At 41.8% G+C, this 19421-nt stretch overlaps 1 protein-coding gene across 1 annotated transcript in view; it reads right to left on the reverse strand.

Moving 5' to 3' along the window:
* Nucleotides 1–19421, reverse strand: part of SPIRE1 (spire type actin nucleation factor 1) — a 190464-nt gene that overhangs the window by 156450 nt on the left and 14593 nt on the right. The window contains exon 2 of the mRNA XM_065399520.1: nucleotides 10197–10231. Within this exon, the coding sequence (XP_065255592.1) occupies nucleotides 10197–10231 (35 nt within the window). The remainder of the gene's footprint in view (nucleotides 1–10196; nucleotides 10232–19421) is intronic.

Consider the following 19421-nt stretch of genomic DNA (forward strand, 5'->3'; position numbering starts at 1 on the left):
GTTTAATGATTAATGATTAATTTGCCCTGGCAATCGCGGCCAGTACAGCTACTGGAAAAGTCTGTTAACGTGTATGGGGATGGAGCGGAAATCCTCCAGGGACATCTCCAGAAAGCTCTCCTTCATGTACTCCCAAAGCCTTTGCAAAAGGTTTCTGGGGAGGGCTGCCTTATCCCGTCCGCCATGGTAGGACACTTTACCACGCCAGGCCAGTAGCACATAGTCTGGAATCATTGCATAACAAAGCATGGCAGCGTATGGTCCCGGTGTTTGCTGGCATGCAGACAACATCCATTCCTTATCGCTCTTTGTTATCCTCAGGAGAGTGATATCATTCACGGTCACCTGGTTGAAATGGGGCGATTTTATTAAGGGGACATTCAGAGGTGCCCCTTCCTGCTCTGCTGAACAGAAATATTCCCCGCTGTTAACCACGCGGTGGGGGGGAGGGGTGAAGTGACCAACCCAGAGAATTGGGTGTGTGGGGGAGGGGAGTTAGTTGGGTTTGTGCTGCATGTTAAACCTTAAACCTCAGCCCCTCCTTTTACATTGCAAACCCATTTTAAATGGCCAACCCAACGGGTGCTTGGTATGGTTAATGAGAGCAGTACTGTTTTAAACCATCCCCACTTGTTAACAAGGTTAAAAAAGCCCAAAGACTGTGTCTTACCATGGCTGCCTGCAAGCTGAAATCTGTGGCCTGGCACTGCGTGAGTGATCTCTCACACCAAACCGGCAGTCCCTCAATATAAGAGGAAAAATGCGACCTTGTAACGAAAGCACATGTGCTGTGTGATGTGAACAGCAAAATCTAACGTGAAAGAGTGTACCCATTGTTCTCAGAAATGTATCTTTTTTAAACAACTCTCCCTTCTCCTCCACCAGCTGCAAATGTTTCACCTTCACAGAGGCTAGTGAATATTCGAAGAAGGAAGCGAAGGACGCATGACGAAATGTTCACTGAACTACAGACTGCCTCCCACGCTGACAGAGCACAGCAGAATGCGTGGAGGCAGTCAATGACTGATTTTAAAAAAGCCCAATATGAGCGAGAGGAGAGGTGGCAGGCTGAAACGCAGGCTGAAGAGGAAAAGTGGCGTGAACTTGTACTCAGAAAGCAAGAGTCGATGCTCCGGCTGCTGGAGCATCAAAGTGATATGCTCCTGCGTATGGTTGAGCTGCAGGAAAGGCAGCAGGAGCAGAGACCGCCGCTACAGCCCCTCTGTAACCAACAGCAGGAGCAGAGACCGCCGCTACAGCCCCTCTGTAACCAACAGCAGGAGCAGAGACCGCCGCTACAGCCCCTCTGTAACCACCAGCCCTCCTCCCCAAGTCCCATTGCCTCCTCACCCAGACGCCCAAGAACACGGTGGGGGGGCCTCCGGCCACCCAATCACTCCACCCTAGATGATTTCCACAGCAATAAGTTTTAAAGTGCAGTGTGTCCTTTTCCTTCCCTCCTCCCCCACCCATCCCAGGCTACCTTTGCAATTATCCCCCTAGTTGTGTGCTGCTTCCCTCCTCCCCCACCCATCCCGGGCTACCTTTGCAATTATCCCCCTAGTTGTGTGCTCAATTAATAAAGAATGCATGAATGTGAAGTAACAATGACTTTATTGCCTCTGCAAGTGGTGCTTGAAGAGGGGAGGGTAGGGGAGGTTGGGGTGCTTGGTTTACAGGGTAGTAGAGTTAACCGGGTGCGTGGGGGGGGCTGCGATTTCATCAAGGAGAAACAAACAGAAGTTTCACACCAAATCCTGCCCAGTCACAAAACTAGTTTTCAAAGCCTCTCTGATGCGCACCGCGCCCTGCTGTGCTGCTCTAACCGACCTGGTGTCTGGCTGCGCGTAATCAGCGGCCAGGCGATTTGCCTCTACCTCCCACCCCGCCATAAATGTCTCCCCCTTACTCTCACAGATATTGTGGAGCGCACAGCAAGTAGCAATAACAATGGGGATATTCTTTTCGCTGAGGTCACAGCGAGTCAGTAAGCTGCGCCAGCGCGCTTTTAAACGCCCAAATGCACATTCCACCACCATTCGGCACTTGCTCAGCCTGTAGTTGAACAGGTCCTGACTCCTGTCCAGGCTGCCTGTGTATGGCTTCATGAGCCATGGCATTAAGGGGTAGGCTGGGTCCCCAAGGATCACGATAGGCATTTCAACATCCCCAATGGTTATTTTCTGGTCCGGGAAGAAAGTCCCTTCCTCCAGCTTTCGAAACAGAAGAGAGTGCCTGAAGACGCGAGCATCATGTACCCTTCCCGGCCAGCCCACGTTGATGTCGGTGAAACGTCCCTTGTGATCCACCAGGGCTTGCAGCAGCATTGAAAAGTACCCCTTGCGGTTTATGTACTCGGTGGCTTGGTGCGCCGGTGCCAAGATAGGGATATGGGTTCCGTCTATCGCCCCACCACAGTTTGGGAATCCCATTGCAGCAAAGCCATCCACTATGTCCTGCACATTTCCCAGAGTCACTACCCTGGATATCACCAGGCCTCTCATTGCCCTGGCAACTTGGATCACAGCAGCCCCCACAGTAGATTTGCCCACTCCAAATTGATTCCCGACTGACCGGTAGCTGTCTGGCGTTGCAAGCTTCCACAGGGCTATCGCCACTCGCTTCTCAACTGTGAGGGCTGCTCTCATCCTGGTATTCTGGCGCTTCAGGGCAGGGGAAAGCAAGTCACAAAGTTCCATGAAAGTGCCCTTACGCATGCGAAAGTTTCGCAGCCACTGGGAATCGTCCCAGACCTGCAACACGATGCAGTCCCACCAGTCTGTGCTTGTTTCCCGGGCCCAGAATCGGCGTTCCATGGCATGAACCTGCCCCAGTAACACCATGATTTCCACATTGCTGGGGCCTGTGCCTTGTGAGAGGTCCATGTCAATTTCCTCATCACTATCGTCGCCGCGCTGCAATCGCCTCCTCCTCCTCAGCTGGTCCTCCTGGTTTTGTTTTGGCATGTCCAGGCTCTGCATATACTCCAGGACAATGCGCGTGGTGTTCATAGTGCTCATAATTGCCGCGGTGATCTGAGCGGGCTCCATGATCCCAGTGCTAGCTATGGCGTCTGGTCTGAAAAAAGGCGCGAAACTAGTATCTAAAGACCAGGGGAAGAAGGGAGGAAGGGAGGGAGGGGCGGGCGACTGACGACATGGCGTACAGGTACAGGGAATTAAAATCAAGAAAGGTGGCTGTGCATCAGGGAGAAATACAAACAACTGTCACACAGAATGCCCCCCCCCCCCAGAGATTGAACTCCTAAGCCTGGGTTTAGCGGGCCGTTTATTTGACGGAGGGAGGGGGGAAGGAAATGAATAAAACACAAATCTATTTTTTACATCTTAAGACGACAGTGCAGCATGACTGATAGCCCTCGGCATTTTCTGGGTGCTTGGCAGCCAATACTTGGCAGCAAATAGTATACTACGACTGGTAACCATCATTGTCCAACGAGGACGGTTAAAGGCAAGGGGTTGCTGCTGTGTAGCAATGTAGCCCCACGTGTGCCAGCCACATGTCTGCCAGCACCCAGATCGCCCTCGGCCTTTTCTGGGTGCTTAGCAGACAATACTTGGCAGCAAATAGTATACTACGACTGGTAACCATCATTGTCCAACGAGGACATCTATGAGCATTTCAGGCAACCTGTAAATTTACTTGCTTTCAGACCTGAGGAAAGCTCTTCTTTCAGATCTGCTGAGCACCCAGATCGCCCTCGGCCTCTTCTGGATGCTCAGCAGACAATACTGACAGGACGGTTACCAGTCGTAATAAACCATCTACTGCCAAAAGGCAAGGGGCTGGTGCAATGCAGCCCTACGGCTGCCAGCCCCACAGCTACCAGCATCCCGAGCGCCGATGAAGGCTACTACTCATGCTGCACCGTCTACCGCCAAAAGGCAGTAAGCTGCTGCTGCTGTTTAGCAATGCAGTCCCACGTTTGCCGGCACCCGGAAGACATATGGTGACGGTGAGCTGAGCTGAGCGGGCTCCATGCTTGGCGTGGTATGTTGTCTGCACAGGTAACCCAGGTAAAAAGGCGCGAATCTATTGTCTGCCGTTGCTGTGACGGCGGGGGAGGGGCGTGACGCAATGTACCCAGAACCCCCCGCGGCACTGCTTTGCATCATTCGGGCATTGCGATCTCAACCCATAATTCCAATGGGCGCCGGAGACTCCGGGAACTGTGGGATAGGTACCCATAGGCACCCATAGTGCAATGCGCCGGAAGTCGACGCTAGCCTCGGTACTGTGGACGCGGTCCGCCGACTTCATGCACTTAGAGCATTTTATGTGGGGACACACACAGTCGGCTGCATAAAACCGGTTTCTATAAAACCGGCTTCTATAAATCCGACCTAATTTTGTAGTGTAGACAAGCCCTTAGTCACTTCCATAGATCTTCATATACAGGAGGCACTGTACCTACTTCTGTTGCTCTATATACTCAGCAGATTTTTCAGAGATACCAATAGTGCCATCTGTTCCCGCCAAAAACCTTACAGCTATTTGTCATACAAAAATTTTTTAGATTAAACTTACTTGTACATAGCAAAAACAAATCCTAAATATGTATCGAACAAAATAATCAAACATGACAGCCATTAATCTCATACTGATGTTCCAAATATGTTTTAATATGAGACAGCAGAGAAAGTTTGGGCTACACCAGGAACCATCAAATTGTACACAGGCTGTCAACACCCTAGGACCAAAAAACGTAGTTTATCCTTGCAACCTAACTGTGCAATCAGATTGTAGCCAAGTCAACTCAGCCATGCAATTGTTGCTATTGGCACATAGCTACTAATGCTATGCATCTCAGAACAAAGCAAAGTGCCATTTCAGTCACAACATATAAACCGAAATGATACATGAAGGGCCCTGTATAAAAATAAAGACAATTCAAAATAACTATCATTTTCTCAGAATGAGACAATTCTGTAAAGGCCCATGGACTAAATTCACACCTTTTATTTAACTTCTACATTTAACAGAGTATGAAGACTGTGTAAATTTACTGGCTCTTCCTGGCATCTTTGTAAGCAAAGAACTGAGCTGTGCGCTTTTGGATTCCAGAAATGCACAAATCAAAATGTCTTGCTGTTTATGTTTTTCACAAACTAAATGCCTCAAGGATCAATTTATTGGAGTAAAAAATGATGGCACTCTGACCATCTAGGAACTGAAATGCTGTCAGAAGACCCAGGGTGAAATCCTGGCCCTTCTGAACCCACTGGAAGTTTTACCATCCATTTCAATGGAGGCAGGATTTCACCCTAGATCTTGTGTTATTTCAGGCCTTGTAGACTTTATAAAACCTGAAAGATGTATACTAGCAACTGTGTCATAGAGAAGCCACTACAAAGGAATTAATCTAGAACACCACCATATTCTTCTATCCTTAAAGCTTCTGGACATAGAGTAGGCTGCAATTATCACCGGATCAACTTAGTCAAAAGTGTTATTGGTTCTGCAACACAGTATTTACTGTTTATCTTAATGAAATTGTTGACTGGAAAGGGTGAGGCAACATTAAAGAATGCGGAATCCCATTTTACTCTAGAAAGTCTGTCCCTCCTGATAGGTAGTAAACACACATCCAAATTAAGAAAAAAACACCCCTGTCTGAAAGATAAGCTCATTAGCATAGCAAACAAACCAAAGATAAATCCTCTTATGTTCTGCATTTGTTTGTTACTCAAGTATTTGTATATAACTGTAATGTGATTATGAAGTAATTTGAGAGGAGTTTGGAGGTCAGGTATTGAGTGTCACAGAAGTATTGTATTAATGCAAGATCAATATTTATCCTTAAGTATTACCTGAAATACATGACCCTTAAAGGATGAAAATAAATGTTCTCTATTGGCACAATCCCACAAGTTAAGCATGCTTGGTACTTCACAGGATTGAACCTTATATGAATTGGGACATAACTGACAGCATTACTCACATTGCTGTATGCAGTGCTGTTGTAGCCATGTAGGTCCCAGGATATTAGTAAATTCTTCTCTTAGTACCTTCCCAGACCTGAAGAAGAGCTCTGTGTAGCTTGAAAGCTTGTCTCTCTCAGAGGGTGACCAGAAAGCAAGTGTGAAAAATCAGGACTGGGTGGGGGGTTAATGGCGCCTATATAAGAAAAAGCCTAGAATATTGGGACTGTCCCTATAAATTCAAGACATCTGGTCACCCTACTCTCTCACCAACAGAAGTTGGTACAATAAAAGATATTACCTCACCCACCTTGTAGGGATAAAAATTTGAGATATCAAAAAAAAATTGCAGAACAAAAAGATCAAAAACATTTCAGATTCAGAAATATCAAAATGTTTTCTTTCAAAATTTTAATTTGAAACAACACTTTCTGACATTCTCAAATTGAAATGTTTTGCCTAAGACAAAAGAGAGAGAGAAAAGTTGCATTCTGGGAGATCTGGGTTGGCCATGGAGCAGGGTCCATAGGGAAGAATGAGGGCATCATGGAACAAAGAACCACAACTCCCATGAAACACAGTGGCAGCTCAGGCAGATGCAGAGATTAACGTTGACCAGACCAGAAACAAGCGTTTAATTATAGGCTGACCTAATGCAACACATTTCAATTAGATTTTCCCAATAGAAATTTCAATTAAAAAAAGCTTCTCATTTTCCAATGGGAAAATGTTTCTTCTGAAATGTTTTGACCAGTCCTACTTATTAAAAACAATACCACATGTGCAGTTGCCAAAACAGGAATTAAAATATAAAAACAGAATGGAAATTTAACAAAAACTTAATTTGGGAATATTAATAGCATGTACTCTAAATCATTAATTCCGAGTTTCTATATAATCCTACACTCATCTTCAAAAGGGGATGCTGAGATTGATCACAACTGTCTGGGCAGACTCTAAAAAAAGGAAACTAAAAATAAAGAAGGACTGAGACCACTACATTTTCTGTGGCTGTAGAAAATCTTCCCAATAGGAACCAATGTAAACCTATGTAGGGTTGTCTTTTAGAGCACAGAAACAGACTGAAATAAGAGCTCTGGTGTGGAGAATATGGAAGGCCCTATTTTTAAATGTATTTGAAGTATTCAGAGAGAGTTTAGCATCAAAGCACCACAGACACCTGTTTGCCATAGGTTAAAGACGACTATGATATAAGCATGAAGGGCAAACAGCAGCAATCACTACAGATGGATGACAGTGGTAGGATACAGCCATACTTTAAAAATGTAATTTAGCAGTTAACACCACAAACTGTGACTCGGTTTAATGTTTTGATTTAGGGGCAAAGGAATTGCCATATTGGATCAGACCCATGGTCCATCTAGTCTAGCATTTTACTTTTTACCATTTATATGCTCTAATTTTGTTTCCTTGCTTATAAAACTACTTAAATATTGTAGGAGGATTTTCTATCATTTCCATATATGTTATTGATGAAAAAATACATAACACTCTAATTAAAACTTAGGCATTGCCTCTACACGTAGGCAAAGTTTTAGGTACTGACAGTAAAGCCAGCGTGCTCAGTTAGACAGCTGTGCAAGTTTAAAAGAAAATTAAAATGGAATCAGAGCAGACAGGCCCCAATGATACCCCCTTGGTCTAACCTCCCCCCCAAAATTTTAATCAAATTTGGAGCCAAATCATCACCACCATGAACATAGAAACAAATGAGTGGCAGGTGACAGAAGCAGAGGAATAAACTCAAACATAGGCAAAGCTTTGCAGACTTTGGAGCTCAGTGCAATTCAGATTTTCCCATAACAAACTTATGGGACGAGGACCAGACTGCTCTGTAATTTCCAAATTTATTTTCCTGGAACATGTACAATTTCTCAAAATCATGACAGGACACATTTTCTGAGATCATTTGGACAGAACAAGAAGTCTGAGAAGGTTGTTTCAATTTACAAAAAATAATGTCTTGATGGTCACTTAAGGCATGTCTACACAGCAAAACAAAAACAAAAAACAAACAAAAAACCCCTCCAAACCTGTGGCAGCAAGCCTCAGGGCCATAGTCTACAGACTGAGGCTCGCACTCCAGTGATAAAAATAACTATGTAGATGTTCCAGTTCGGGCTGGAGCTCAGGTTCTGAAGCCAAGGAGAGGCGGTGGGTCAGAGCCCAATCTCGAACGTCCACATAGCTATTTTTAGCACTGTAGCGTGAGCCCTGAGAGCCTGAGTCTATAGACATGGGCTATAAGACTCGCTGCTATGGGTGTTTTTTTGCAGTGTAGACATATCCTTAGAGATGTGACTATCATAGCAACTGTAATTATTTCAAAACAAGACTATTTCTTTAAAAGAGAAAATGGATAATTTAGTCTGCAAATTTTAATGTAATTTGGGAATTTTTAATCTATGTGTAAACTCAGACTGTTAGCAGCTGATGTCAAGCAGTTAGTACAGAACAGTTAGTACAGAATAGTATTACATAAGGTCTTGGAATTAACGTATGAATGTGATGAGATGATAATTTGAACATAAGAATACTCATACTTTGACAAGTATGTCAATACTTTGTCAATCCTGTGTCAAGATACACTCGTGGTACCAAAGAAACTGCCCCCGATTCTCAACCTGCCCCAGCCAAAATGTAAATTGGAGAAGGCTGAGAGCTGTTCTTATCTACCTACAGCAGCTGGCTATGGACCCTAAAAACCATGCATCAGCTAAGAATTGCTGTAGGGGAGCAACACTCCGTCCTGTTCCCAGCCCATCTCTCCTCACCTCCATCATGCCCTAATACTATGAGGAAGAGTGGAGTTTGGCATAGGAGAGTTCTGCTGTCTTTATGTCAGTTGAGAATTTCCCTCTGTCAGGGGAAATCCCAACTGGCCACCGATAGCCATATTACATGTGTACAGGAACTAGGACTAAGAATCTGCTCCATAGTATTTATGTACTCAAAAAATTATGGCAAATTAAAAAAGAAATGTAATGAATGTATACAAAGTATCATCTGTATTGATATGTGGTAAGAGAGTCTTGTACTTTAGTATATTTTAATATAATTGAGAATATTTACATCTATTCTGATCATGTACTGAATATTTTTAAAGCAACCTTTAAACACATTTTATTTATTTTGTTTGTTTGACACTGGTCACATATCAATTGAATATATGCTAAGCAAATATTTAGAAAATTATATTTGCCTTTACTCAACATGGTGTTTACTTCGTAGAGAGAAATGCTCTCCATGGTTTAACAATATTAATCACCTTCATATCCAGCTTTAAGTGTGGTAAAAGGATTATGTATTATTTCATGAAAGGCAGCAGACGAACGCTTGTTTGTATATTTCTAATCTCCTAAACATGCCTTTATAATGAAAATTCATAACCTTTGTTGACATTCATCTGAAAGAACAAGTGGTTCTACAATCTATCTCAGCAGTCACAAGTCAACAAAATGATTACACACAAAGCCGCTGATACATTGACCAAAATAACTTGTTGCAACTTATATGGGTCATGAGGATACTAAAATATCTGTTTATTTACCAGCACTATCAGTAATACCACTGCAGCCCTTGCCGGTTTCCTAATATAGCACAGCCATCAGACAGCACAGAATATATTTTCAAGGCCAGACTAATAAGTGCTCATTTTTTGCAAAGTCTTTCTTTGCTTCTTGGCTCTGGAAAGGGAAATTTTAAAAAGAGTATTACAAATCATGAGGACTTTGCTCACACAAATATGATGATCTTGCAGTAGTCTGATTATTTTGCTCCCAACTCTTGACAAACTAAGTGTAAAGAATCATCAGGCATCTTGAATTGCTTCAGATCATGCAGTAAGTGTACAAATCATTACCACCTTTGAGCCAGCTAAAGTAAGTGTATTGGGAAATGGTTTCTATGAAAGAAGCTATACAAAATAAGATAATGTCTGCATTATGCAACACATAAATTAGCTGAAAATTGAACCAATTTATGTTGCCTGCATAATCTTTCCCACTTTCTTTCTTCCCTTTATGAATGTAGGACAGAGTATCCTGTAGCAAAGTATTCCCTTACTATGTAGCTATTAACACAAGCCATACATACATTTTGTATTTTATAGAAGGACTTGGTAATGATAAATGTAGGATAAAAATATACAGCAGTTTCACTTATGAGAAATTTGTAGCAAGAGGTGTGCTGAATTAATAAACACCAACAGGAAATTTGAGATATTTCTCTTACCTCTGTTTCTGTGCAGTGTGAACGTCCTGATTTACCTGCAGGAAAAAATTAAAGTTATTTTCAGATGGTTTAACGTAAAAGACAGCCAGCTCAAAACTAAACTCTTATTTAAATCCCTTAAAACCACACTGACATGAGACCTTGCTATATCCAGTACAGATCCATTTGAACTGCTCAAAAAGTGCTTTTCTAGTCTGCTGCTTGAAGTCCATTTCAATCAAGGAAAAACAATTTAAAAATAATCAGCAGTTAACATGGTACGTAAAAAGTGATGGTACTGTTTTCAGTAACTTAATTAGGCACTTCTCTGGCTTCCATCATGGTAACATGAGAGTGCCTATTCTTTGTTCCACTGAAATGTGTGATCAAGTAATATACCCATTTATGCATCACGTATATTTAATAAGAACAAAACCAATTTGTTTATTTTAAGCCTTCACAGCGCCTATTTTTATAAACATGAAGCTTCAATGCACTTGACATTATCTTTAGATGTATGCGACTAAATTGTGTAAGCTGAAACTCGTAGCAGCAGCATATATCTATAGACAGATAGGGAAAAAAAATCTATTTCCTCATGCTCTAAGCCATATATCTAAACCCCAAATGGATTCATAAGAAAACACCAATCATTTTATTCATATCATTACTTGGGGGTAATAAATATCAATACAAGCATGATACATAAGTTCAAGCACAGAGAGGCAATTAAAGTAGATAAGGTTGTTCTTCAGAACGTCATTGTAAGCCTCTCTCATCAAGTTTTCCAACATTTTATTACTCTAACACTATTTTTTATTTTGCCTGATTTGTGATTATTTAAATAATGATCAATAAATCGAAAAATTCCAGCCCTGCCTTTTTTTTTTTTTTTTTTTTAAATGCAATGTGGCACCCACACAACCAAATTGTAATTCATGACCCTGAAGTTCAGCAGAACTAACTCTAGAAGAATTAGATAGAAACCTTTCCATCTTTCCCTACCTCCTTTATTCGGACAGCCAGAAACACTAACTAGGACTCCTCCTATGATCATACTGTATATTGAAAACATACATTACTGAATATGTCAAGTTAATGCCACAAAGCATGCTCAGGGAATCTATAACTGGCTGTAGTTAAGAACAATCTCTCTTTCTATAGACATGAAACAAAGCATGTTAATATACACCATTATTCCTCCTTTCTCCCCCTTTACAACTAGATGTAAGAAGGAAAATGGGAATGGAGAAAAAAAACCACTGGATTTCTGTTTGTTTTCTTTTAAAATTAATATTGTTAGTCAAGCTCAGCAAGTTACTCTTCGTAGATGCATGACAGCAACAGAATCCATCCATATGATAAGAGAGGAAAGCAGCTCTTAAGAATCATTTGGATTCAGGCCCAGGGTCTTTGGTGGCTTTCCTCCAACTCCAAGCAGCATGGACTCAGTTGATCTTAAGGAACCCAGATGAATTAAACTCTTAACACATGATGGACTATGGTACAGGGAATTCACTACATGTGCTCCTTTTTGCTGTGGTAAACATACTCAAATAGGACCACAAATCATGAAGAGAAGAAGTTGCCAGCTTCTGCAAAATGTCTCACAGCAGGAAGAAACCTCTGCAAGGTCCCGATCACAGAGTTTTCCTTAATTTGTTCCACTGGGGAGGGAGGTGATGGGATTTGCTCCTCTGCACAACAAACAGGGATTCCACTTCCAGAATCACTGATTTCAGGGGATCTGCAGAAGGTCAGGGTCACTCAGGCAGAGAGGCATTGTGCCTCCACACTAACTCTGTAGCCCCCTGGCATTTCCTAACTTCTGAGTGCTTGACTTTGCAACCTTAATAATTTTATTTTAACATAGTTTTGTAGGTGTACATTCCTAGGTTTTTTAAAAAGCAAAGTAAAAAAACAGAAATTCCATCATGTGGGATCTTGACACCCACATGGTTCATCAGCATGGCAGGAACCTTTAGATCTACCACACAGACCTCTGCCATTTAAGCTAACAGAATAGCTGATAGTAGTAGTATGTAGTTGTCCTCGGTGTGGAGCAGTACTAGAGGGGAATGGGACGCTATGTCAATGGGTTCACGGATATTTGCAACAGGGGAATGGTGAGACTCAGGAATCTTTGGTTCCATTCCAGGCTCTGGACAGGAGTGTGCTCTAGTGGGTCCTGACTCTTCTGCCCATTCCCTTCAAGTGTGAGCCCTTCTGCCCCATTTACTAGCACTGTTGTTCAGTCCTTAGGGACTCTGCCATTTAGTTCACCAGCATTTCTCTTAGAAAGTGGAGGAGAAATGTTGAAAACATATTGGCAAAGTTGCAAGGACCAGAGCTGCATAGAAAACTAGGAGTATTATTTAGCGTATTTCCTGCCAAGCTGGGAGAAAGAACATGCAGCTCAACCAACCGATTAGCATCATATCATCACATAGACGAGATCAAGCTGACTTGATGTGTGAAATTTAAATGGCATACAAAACTACCTGGGTACTAAGAAGATTCAACACACATTCAGATAAAATCTATTTTTATTTCTGAGCTAGTCACTTTTCATATTGAATGGGTTTGTTGAACATACCCTTAACGGGTATGAGACAGCTAGCTCACAAAAATGTAAGTCATTCACCTTCACCTTGAATTGTAGCCAACATAAACTGAATGCTTAGCACTGTTTTCCTATATTAGCAGGCAGAACTCAAGAGCGTCTTTTAAAGACTGCTTTTAATTTTTTTTTAAGACCATTATGATTTCAATTGAATCACGGAGGACCAACATGTGTATACACACACAGAGCATTTTTGGTGTTCATGTAAGATGTACATGACTGTTACATTTAATAAATAGGACACAGTCACTAAAAATTTTAAATACAATTTAAGTATTTTCTTAAACAGATGAATTTATTGATAATGCTGTTCCAAAAACATAAGGAGGTATTTCTCCAAAACCCAATTAATAAATATCTCCAACAAATGTACAAACGTTAGGATACATGTTTTGCAAAAAGTAATTTTTAAAGTGTATAGCATTCAATAATATACGCAGTGTTTCCCAAACTTGGGACACCACTTGTTTAGGGAAAGCCCCAGGCAGACCAGGCCGGTTTGTTTACCTGCTGCGTCCGCAGGTCCGTCCGATCGCGGCTCCCACTGGCCGCGGTTCGCTGCTCCAGGCCAATGGGAGCTGCGGAGCGGGCCAAGGGACGTACTGGCCGCCGCTTCCAGCAGCTCCCATTGGCCTGGAGCAGCGAACCCCGGCCAGTGGGAGCCATGATCAGCCAGACCTGCGGACGCGGCAGGTAAACAAACTGGCCCGGCCCGCCAGGGGCTTTCCCTAAACAAGCGGCGTCCCAAGTTTAGGAAACACTGATATACAGAAATCCACCAGAACTTCAAGTCACCAAAAAACTGGGCACAAGTTGAAATGACTCTCCAATGCTCCAACACATGAGATCTTTAAAACTACTTACTAGACAGTTTCAACTACTGTGAGCACAACAGATGCATTCACTATTACATTTTAAAGCAATGTTCAGGTCCTAAGGGGATAAACTTGATATTTACAGTCCTAGCCAAAACTTCAATTACAGTTCAGGTGCCTCAACAGAGGCCCAAAGGTGTACAGATTGTCAAAATGACAGTTTATCTAGTTCATCTCAGATACACAGTCTCAAGATACACCTTCATTTATCGTACATACTTCCCCCTCAAGAGGAAGCACATGTGAATTTTAGAAGATTTCCTTACTTCACGTATGCTGCCACCAGTACTTAGATTTATCATCACTTTTCAAGGCAGAATAGAGTTCCTTTAATTTCACTGTGGTCTGTTTTTAAGGTTACTAATCTGTAGGATGGATCAAGTTAGGTTATTTATCCCCTTTATTTGCAAATGCTCCAACTGGGCAACAAAACAGAAGGCATATTTCATAGAATCATAGGACTGGAAGGAACCTCAAGAGGTCATCTAGTCCAGTCCCCTGCACTCATGGCAGGACTAAGTATTATCTAGACAAGTGGTTCCCAAACTTTAACAACCTGTGAACCCCTTTCACTACAATGTCAAGTCTCACGAACCCCCTCCTAAAAATGAATATTTCCAGGGATTTTCTTCTTTAACTGAGTATAAATTATAAAAGCAGTGATCTTGGAAATATAAAATTTGTTTTTATGACATGCTTATTACATACTATTTATTATTAATCATTACAGTATTTTATGACATTATAAAAATGGCAACACTCTTCCAAGATCTCACTTTCATAGTTTGTATCACTTTGAATAAGCCTGTTATAAGACAAGGCTCCTACGTTTCATCAAGGAGTATCAGATGTGAAACAGCATGAAGGTATTTAAGAAGCCAACTCAAAGAGTTCCTCCTACACAAGCATTCAGGTCTTGAGCAGTCCAGGCAAACAACACACGTTACAACAAAGCTTAAACTTGTTCTTCATAATAATTTTAAAAACAAGACTAGCTGCCTATTTAATTTTAAAAACAGCAAAAAATATCCACCTCCCTTTCCATTTCTTATAAGGAGTCTTGAAGTTTAAATCTCCTCAGTGCTTTGATCTGCTTAGCTCTTGGAAGTCCAGGGGCTCAAGGCTGCTGGCCCCGTGCTGCCCGGGGTCCCTAGGGACAGCTCTGTCCGCCATTAGGGAATTTTTCCCCAAGAACCCACTGTAACATTTCTCGAACCCCCAGGGGTTCATGAACCCCAGTTTGGGAACCACTGATCTAGACCATCTCTTAAAGGTGTTTGTCTAACCTGCTCTTAAAAATCTCCAGTGATGGAGATTCCACAACCTCCGCAGGCAATTTATTCCAGTGCTTAACACTCTGACAGTTAAAAAGTTTTTTCTAATGTCCAACCTAACCAGCCCTGGCTGCAATTTAAGCCCATTTATACCATTACTTTGTTTTACCACCTCATACGCAATTTCTGCCACATGTACTTTATAAATTAAGAACAGACACCAACATATTTCTGTAAAGCTGCATAACATTTCAGATCTAACTACAATTATGCATAAGATCACAGAAACTGCCATAGTAGATAAAAAATTATTTGGGGACAAGTCTGTTACCCTTCTAAGTCCCCTCTATTTCTGCAATATTTCTTTGACCACGTCGCCTTTCTCTTTGCATCTTTTTACTGACTCCACCTTCTCTATCACATAAAACATAAGCTACTTGTCTTCACTTTCCAAGCCATTAATGATCTATCCACACCCTACCTATCATCTCTAATTCACTATTGAGCCATCAATGCCCACCTCCAATCAGCCCATGATGCCAGCCTCCATCACGCAGTTGTTGCATGTTCAAACAAGCACCTTCATGCTTTCTCCCATGCCGCTCCGCATGCTGGGTTACAGGAAGCTGTACAATGCATATCCACATTCATGTGAATTGCTGAGCACCCTCAACTCCCAAATGAGGATCAGGATTACACAGGACTGAGTCTTAGATTCTTCCATCACAAACTCCCATTTGTAACAAACCTCCGCCCCACCCCACGCACCCCCGCCAACAAAAACGTCACTTCCCCTTCAATGGGGAAGAAACAATAATTGCTGCCATGTCCACAATAAGGCAATGCTCTATTTCTTTACCATAAAGAAAACCTGAAGACTTGTTTGAGCATTACTACCAAACAAACTAATTTCATATATTTTAGATAATATATAATTTAACAAGATGCGTTGAAGCTATGTTGCTACTGAAGATATGCAGATTGAATCTGAAGCTTTTATTTTCATATTTGTGAGGAGGAACGTATCAGCATAGACGAGAACTGAATTTTATGCTTACAAAAATTATAAACAGCGGACACGAGTGGTACTGTACATTAGCACATTTACATATCACTGTGTACCACACAACAGCAGATAACAGTTTATGTTTCAGCTGACTATGCTCAGGAGATGCTGAGTACAACTAATTAGGATCATATCCTGCATGTGTAGCAAATATCACACCCCATATAATCTGTACAAATTTAAACTGATCAAGCGACTAACAAAAATAAATTGCTTACAGGAGGTCTTTATTAGGAATGTGGAGCAAACCTGTACTCAGTTCTCTTTGGGATATTCTCTGATGGGCTAAAGACAGGTGACTACCCATAAGGGTGACCTCTCACACAGATTTCACTGTATGAAGATGCAGTGCTAACTTGCTCCAGAGACTTGTAGAACTGTTACTGTTGGGAAGCAACGGGAAATATGATTGTGCTCTTCTGCATTTCATTTACTCATGTATTAACCAACACAACAGCTTTCACTATCCCTGAAAGTGAAAAGGAACTGAATACGAACATTTTTTGTTTGGCCAGAATTGCAGAATCTGGACTACAGTAGTGTGATGCTATCAAGACACCTACAACACTAACAAAGACATAATTTACAGTCAGTCTAGTTCATGTGATCATTCCTCCCTCCCTCCCACCCCCCAAGTATATTTGCAGCATTCACATTGGAACCCATACAGGATATCACTAACAACTACAACCCATAATCAATGTGGACCATATCCTAAAAGAATTTTTTCACAAACAACCCCCCAATTTCATCATCAGAAGCGCTCAACAGACCAGGACCCACCAACTCAAAGCAGCAACAGACCCTGCCGTGACAACAGATGCAAAACCTGAAGACACATCTCCACTGCTACAATGATCAATACCCTCCCTCCACAGCACACCTTTCAAGATCCATGGGTACTACACATGCCTATTACAACATGTGATGTACCTCATCCAGCGCACTAAATTCCCCGATAACAACTATGAGGGTGAAACCAGACAATCATGCTCTTGAATGAACTCACACAGAAAAATGATAAAAGACAAAAAAACTTTATTACCCGTAGGCAAACAATTTTCATAAAATGATCACTCCATATCTGATCTCTCAGTCCTCAGCCTCAGAGGAAACATGCACAACACCTTCAAAAGACAAGCCTGGGATCTTAAATTAATAACTTTGCTAGACACTAAAAATCATGGGTTTAGGCCTGGTCTGCACTAGAAAATTTGATTAGTTTAACTACATCAATCAGGAGTGTCAAAAATCCACATGCCTGACTAGCACTGTTAAAATGACCTAAATCCCTGTATACACAGTGCTGAGGTCGATGGAAGAAGTCTCCTGTCGACCAAGCTACCACCTCTCAGGGAGGTGGATTGCCCCTACACCAACAGGAGAACCCCCATCGGTCTGAAGGGGTAAAACAAATAATCATTTTCATATTTGATCTCTTTAAGTGACGCACCTAACACAAAAGAGAAGTTGGTCCAATAAAAGATATCGCACCCACTTGTCTCTCTAATATCTTGGGATTGACATGGCTACAACTACACTACATACACCTAATACAATGCATTTTTAAAATGAGCCCAATTTATCAGTAGTCCATGCTTCTTTACAGAACAATTTGTAGGCCACTCCAGGGGCTAACAGTTCATGTTTCAAAAAGTTCCTTTGTAATTAATACCTGATGTGATTTTAGAAAACCTCTAAGACACACACTCAAAATAACTACTGTAAGTGAGGCAACTCTATGCCTAGCAATACATCTGAAACTCATTTTGGGTGCAACATTAATTTGCTGCTTAAGTACTATGCCTGCTTTCTTACAGTGTAAAATAAGTGTATACCTAGAGTAGATAATCATATTCAGAAAGGATCAGCGTGGGAAAAAAGTATTCTGCAATGAATAAGGTGGAACCATCAGAGCATATAGCATGATGTGCAATGAACTGCCTAACATGCAAGTCTGTGATTAACTGGTGAGAGTAACTCAGCAACATTCTAGAGTGGAGATGAAGTTAGAGGTCAAGAAAAATCTACCTTCAGTGTTTCTCAGGTACCACTCAAGATTTTTTTTTTTTTTTTTAAATCAGACACTCCAGTGATATTAAGTGCTGGCTGAAGATGTCCTCCGATTAACTAAATACAAAGGGAAAAATACATATTTAGTCTAATTAATAATTTCTCATGAATTTTTGCCCTCATTCTCCATGGCCACCATCTCCCATTATTGCCAATAGGGCTTCAGCCCAGTTTGTCCTCACTGAAGTTGGCTGCCGTTTCCTTCCCATTCTGCATGTGGGAGTGAGGCTGTCCCATAGTAAAGATGGGAAACAATTCCCACTGTTTCTAGAATGGCTGAAGACAGGCTGCCCTCAGGCAAGATGGCCATACCAGGTAGTCGGAATATGCAGGAGGCCAGAGAGAGGGAAGAGGAGTGCTGAGGAATTTAGTAGTCAGGGAACAGACTCAGCATTGTTAACCCCAAGCGTTTAGAAACTGTGAGTCAGGCCCCGAAATATAGTGAGATTTTAGAAATATAATATTTAGTTTGCCTTAGATTTTTAAGCCTTTAGGGTGCACACTAGTCACATTTTCAAGCTTCTCTCTGAAACTTTAAGGACAGGAAATTTCCTTTTTTAAATTGAAGTTGAGATTATGATCTAATCACTTGATTCCAGGAGCTGGAGCATTAAGAACACCAAATATTGAGAGACTTTTGATAAAACTGTGGGAGCTGGTAACACCAAGACTTGAGAGTGTTGCAGGGCAATGTGGAGAGGTAGGAAAAGAGACGACAGGTGCTGGGCAATATCGGGGAGCGGAGGAACATGTTGAGGACAGGAATAAAAATGAAATGGGGCGACAGACAAATATGGAGGGAGCAAGAGGGAGTCTAGGATGTGGCAGCAGATGTAGGGACAGAAGGTAAACTAGAAGGGGAAAAGGAATGTGAAGTCTGAGAGGAGACATTTATTGGGAGAAATCCTAATTCCACTGAAGAAAATGGGAGTTCTGCCATTGTCTTCAATGGAGCCAGGATTTCACCAAAGCTATTTACCACCATCCTAGTTTGATAATCCTGCAGCATATAATTGTATTTATCTTTCTTGTCAATTCATTACTTTTGCCCAGTCTCACGGTCTTTTTTACCTCTTATGCCTCCATTTTAAAAGTTTATCATCTTTTTAATAAAAAATAACAGGAGTACTTGTGGCACCTTAGAGACTAACAAATTTATTAGAGCATAAGCTTTCGTGGGCTACAACCCACTTCTTCGGATGCATATCACAAATTTATTAGAGCATAAGCTTTCGTGGGCTACAACCCGAAGAAGTGGGTTGTAGCCCACGAAAGCTTATGCTCTAATAAATTTGTTAGTCTCTAAGGTGCCACAAGTACTCCTGTTATTTTTGC

The sequence above is a fragment of the Emys orbicularis genome, chromosome 2 (assembly GCF_028017835.1).
Source record: "Emys orbicularis isolate rEmyOrb1 chromosome 2, rEmyOrb1.hap1, whole genome shotgun sequence".
Classification (NCBI taxonomy): Eukaryota; Metazoa; Chordata; order Testudines; family Emydidae; genus Emys; species Emys orbicularis.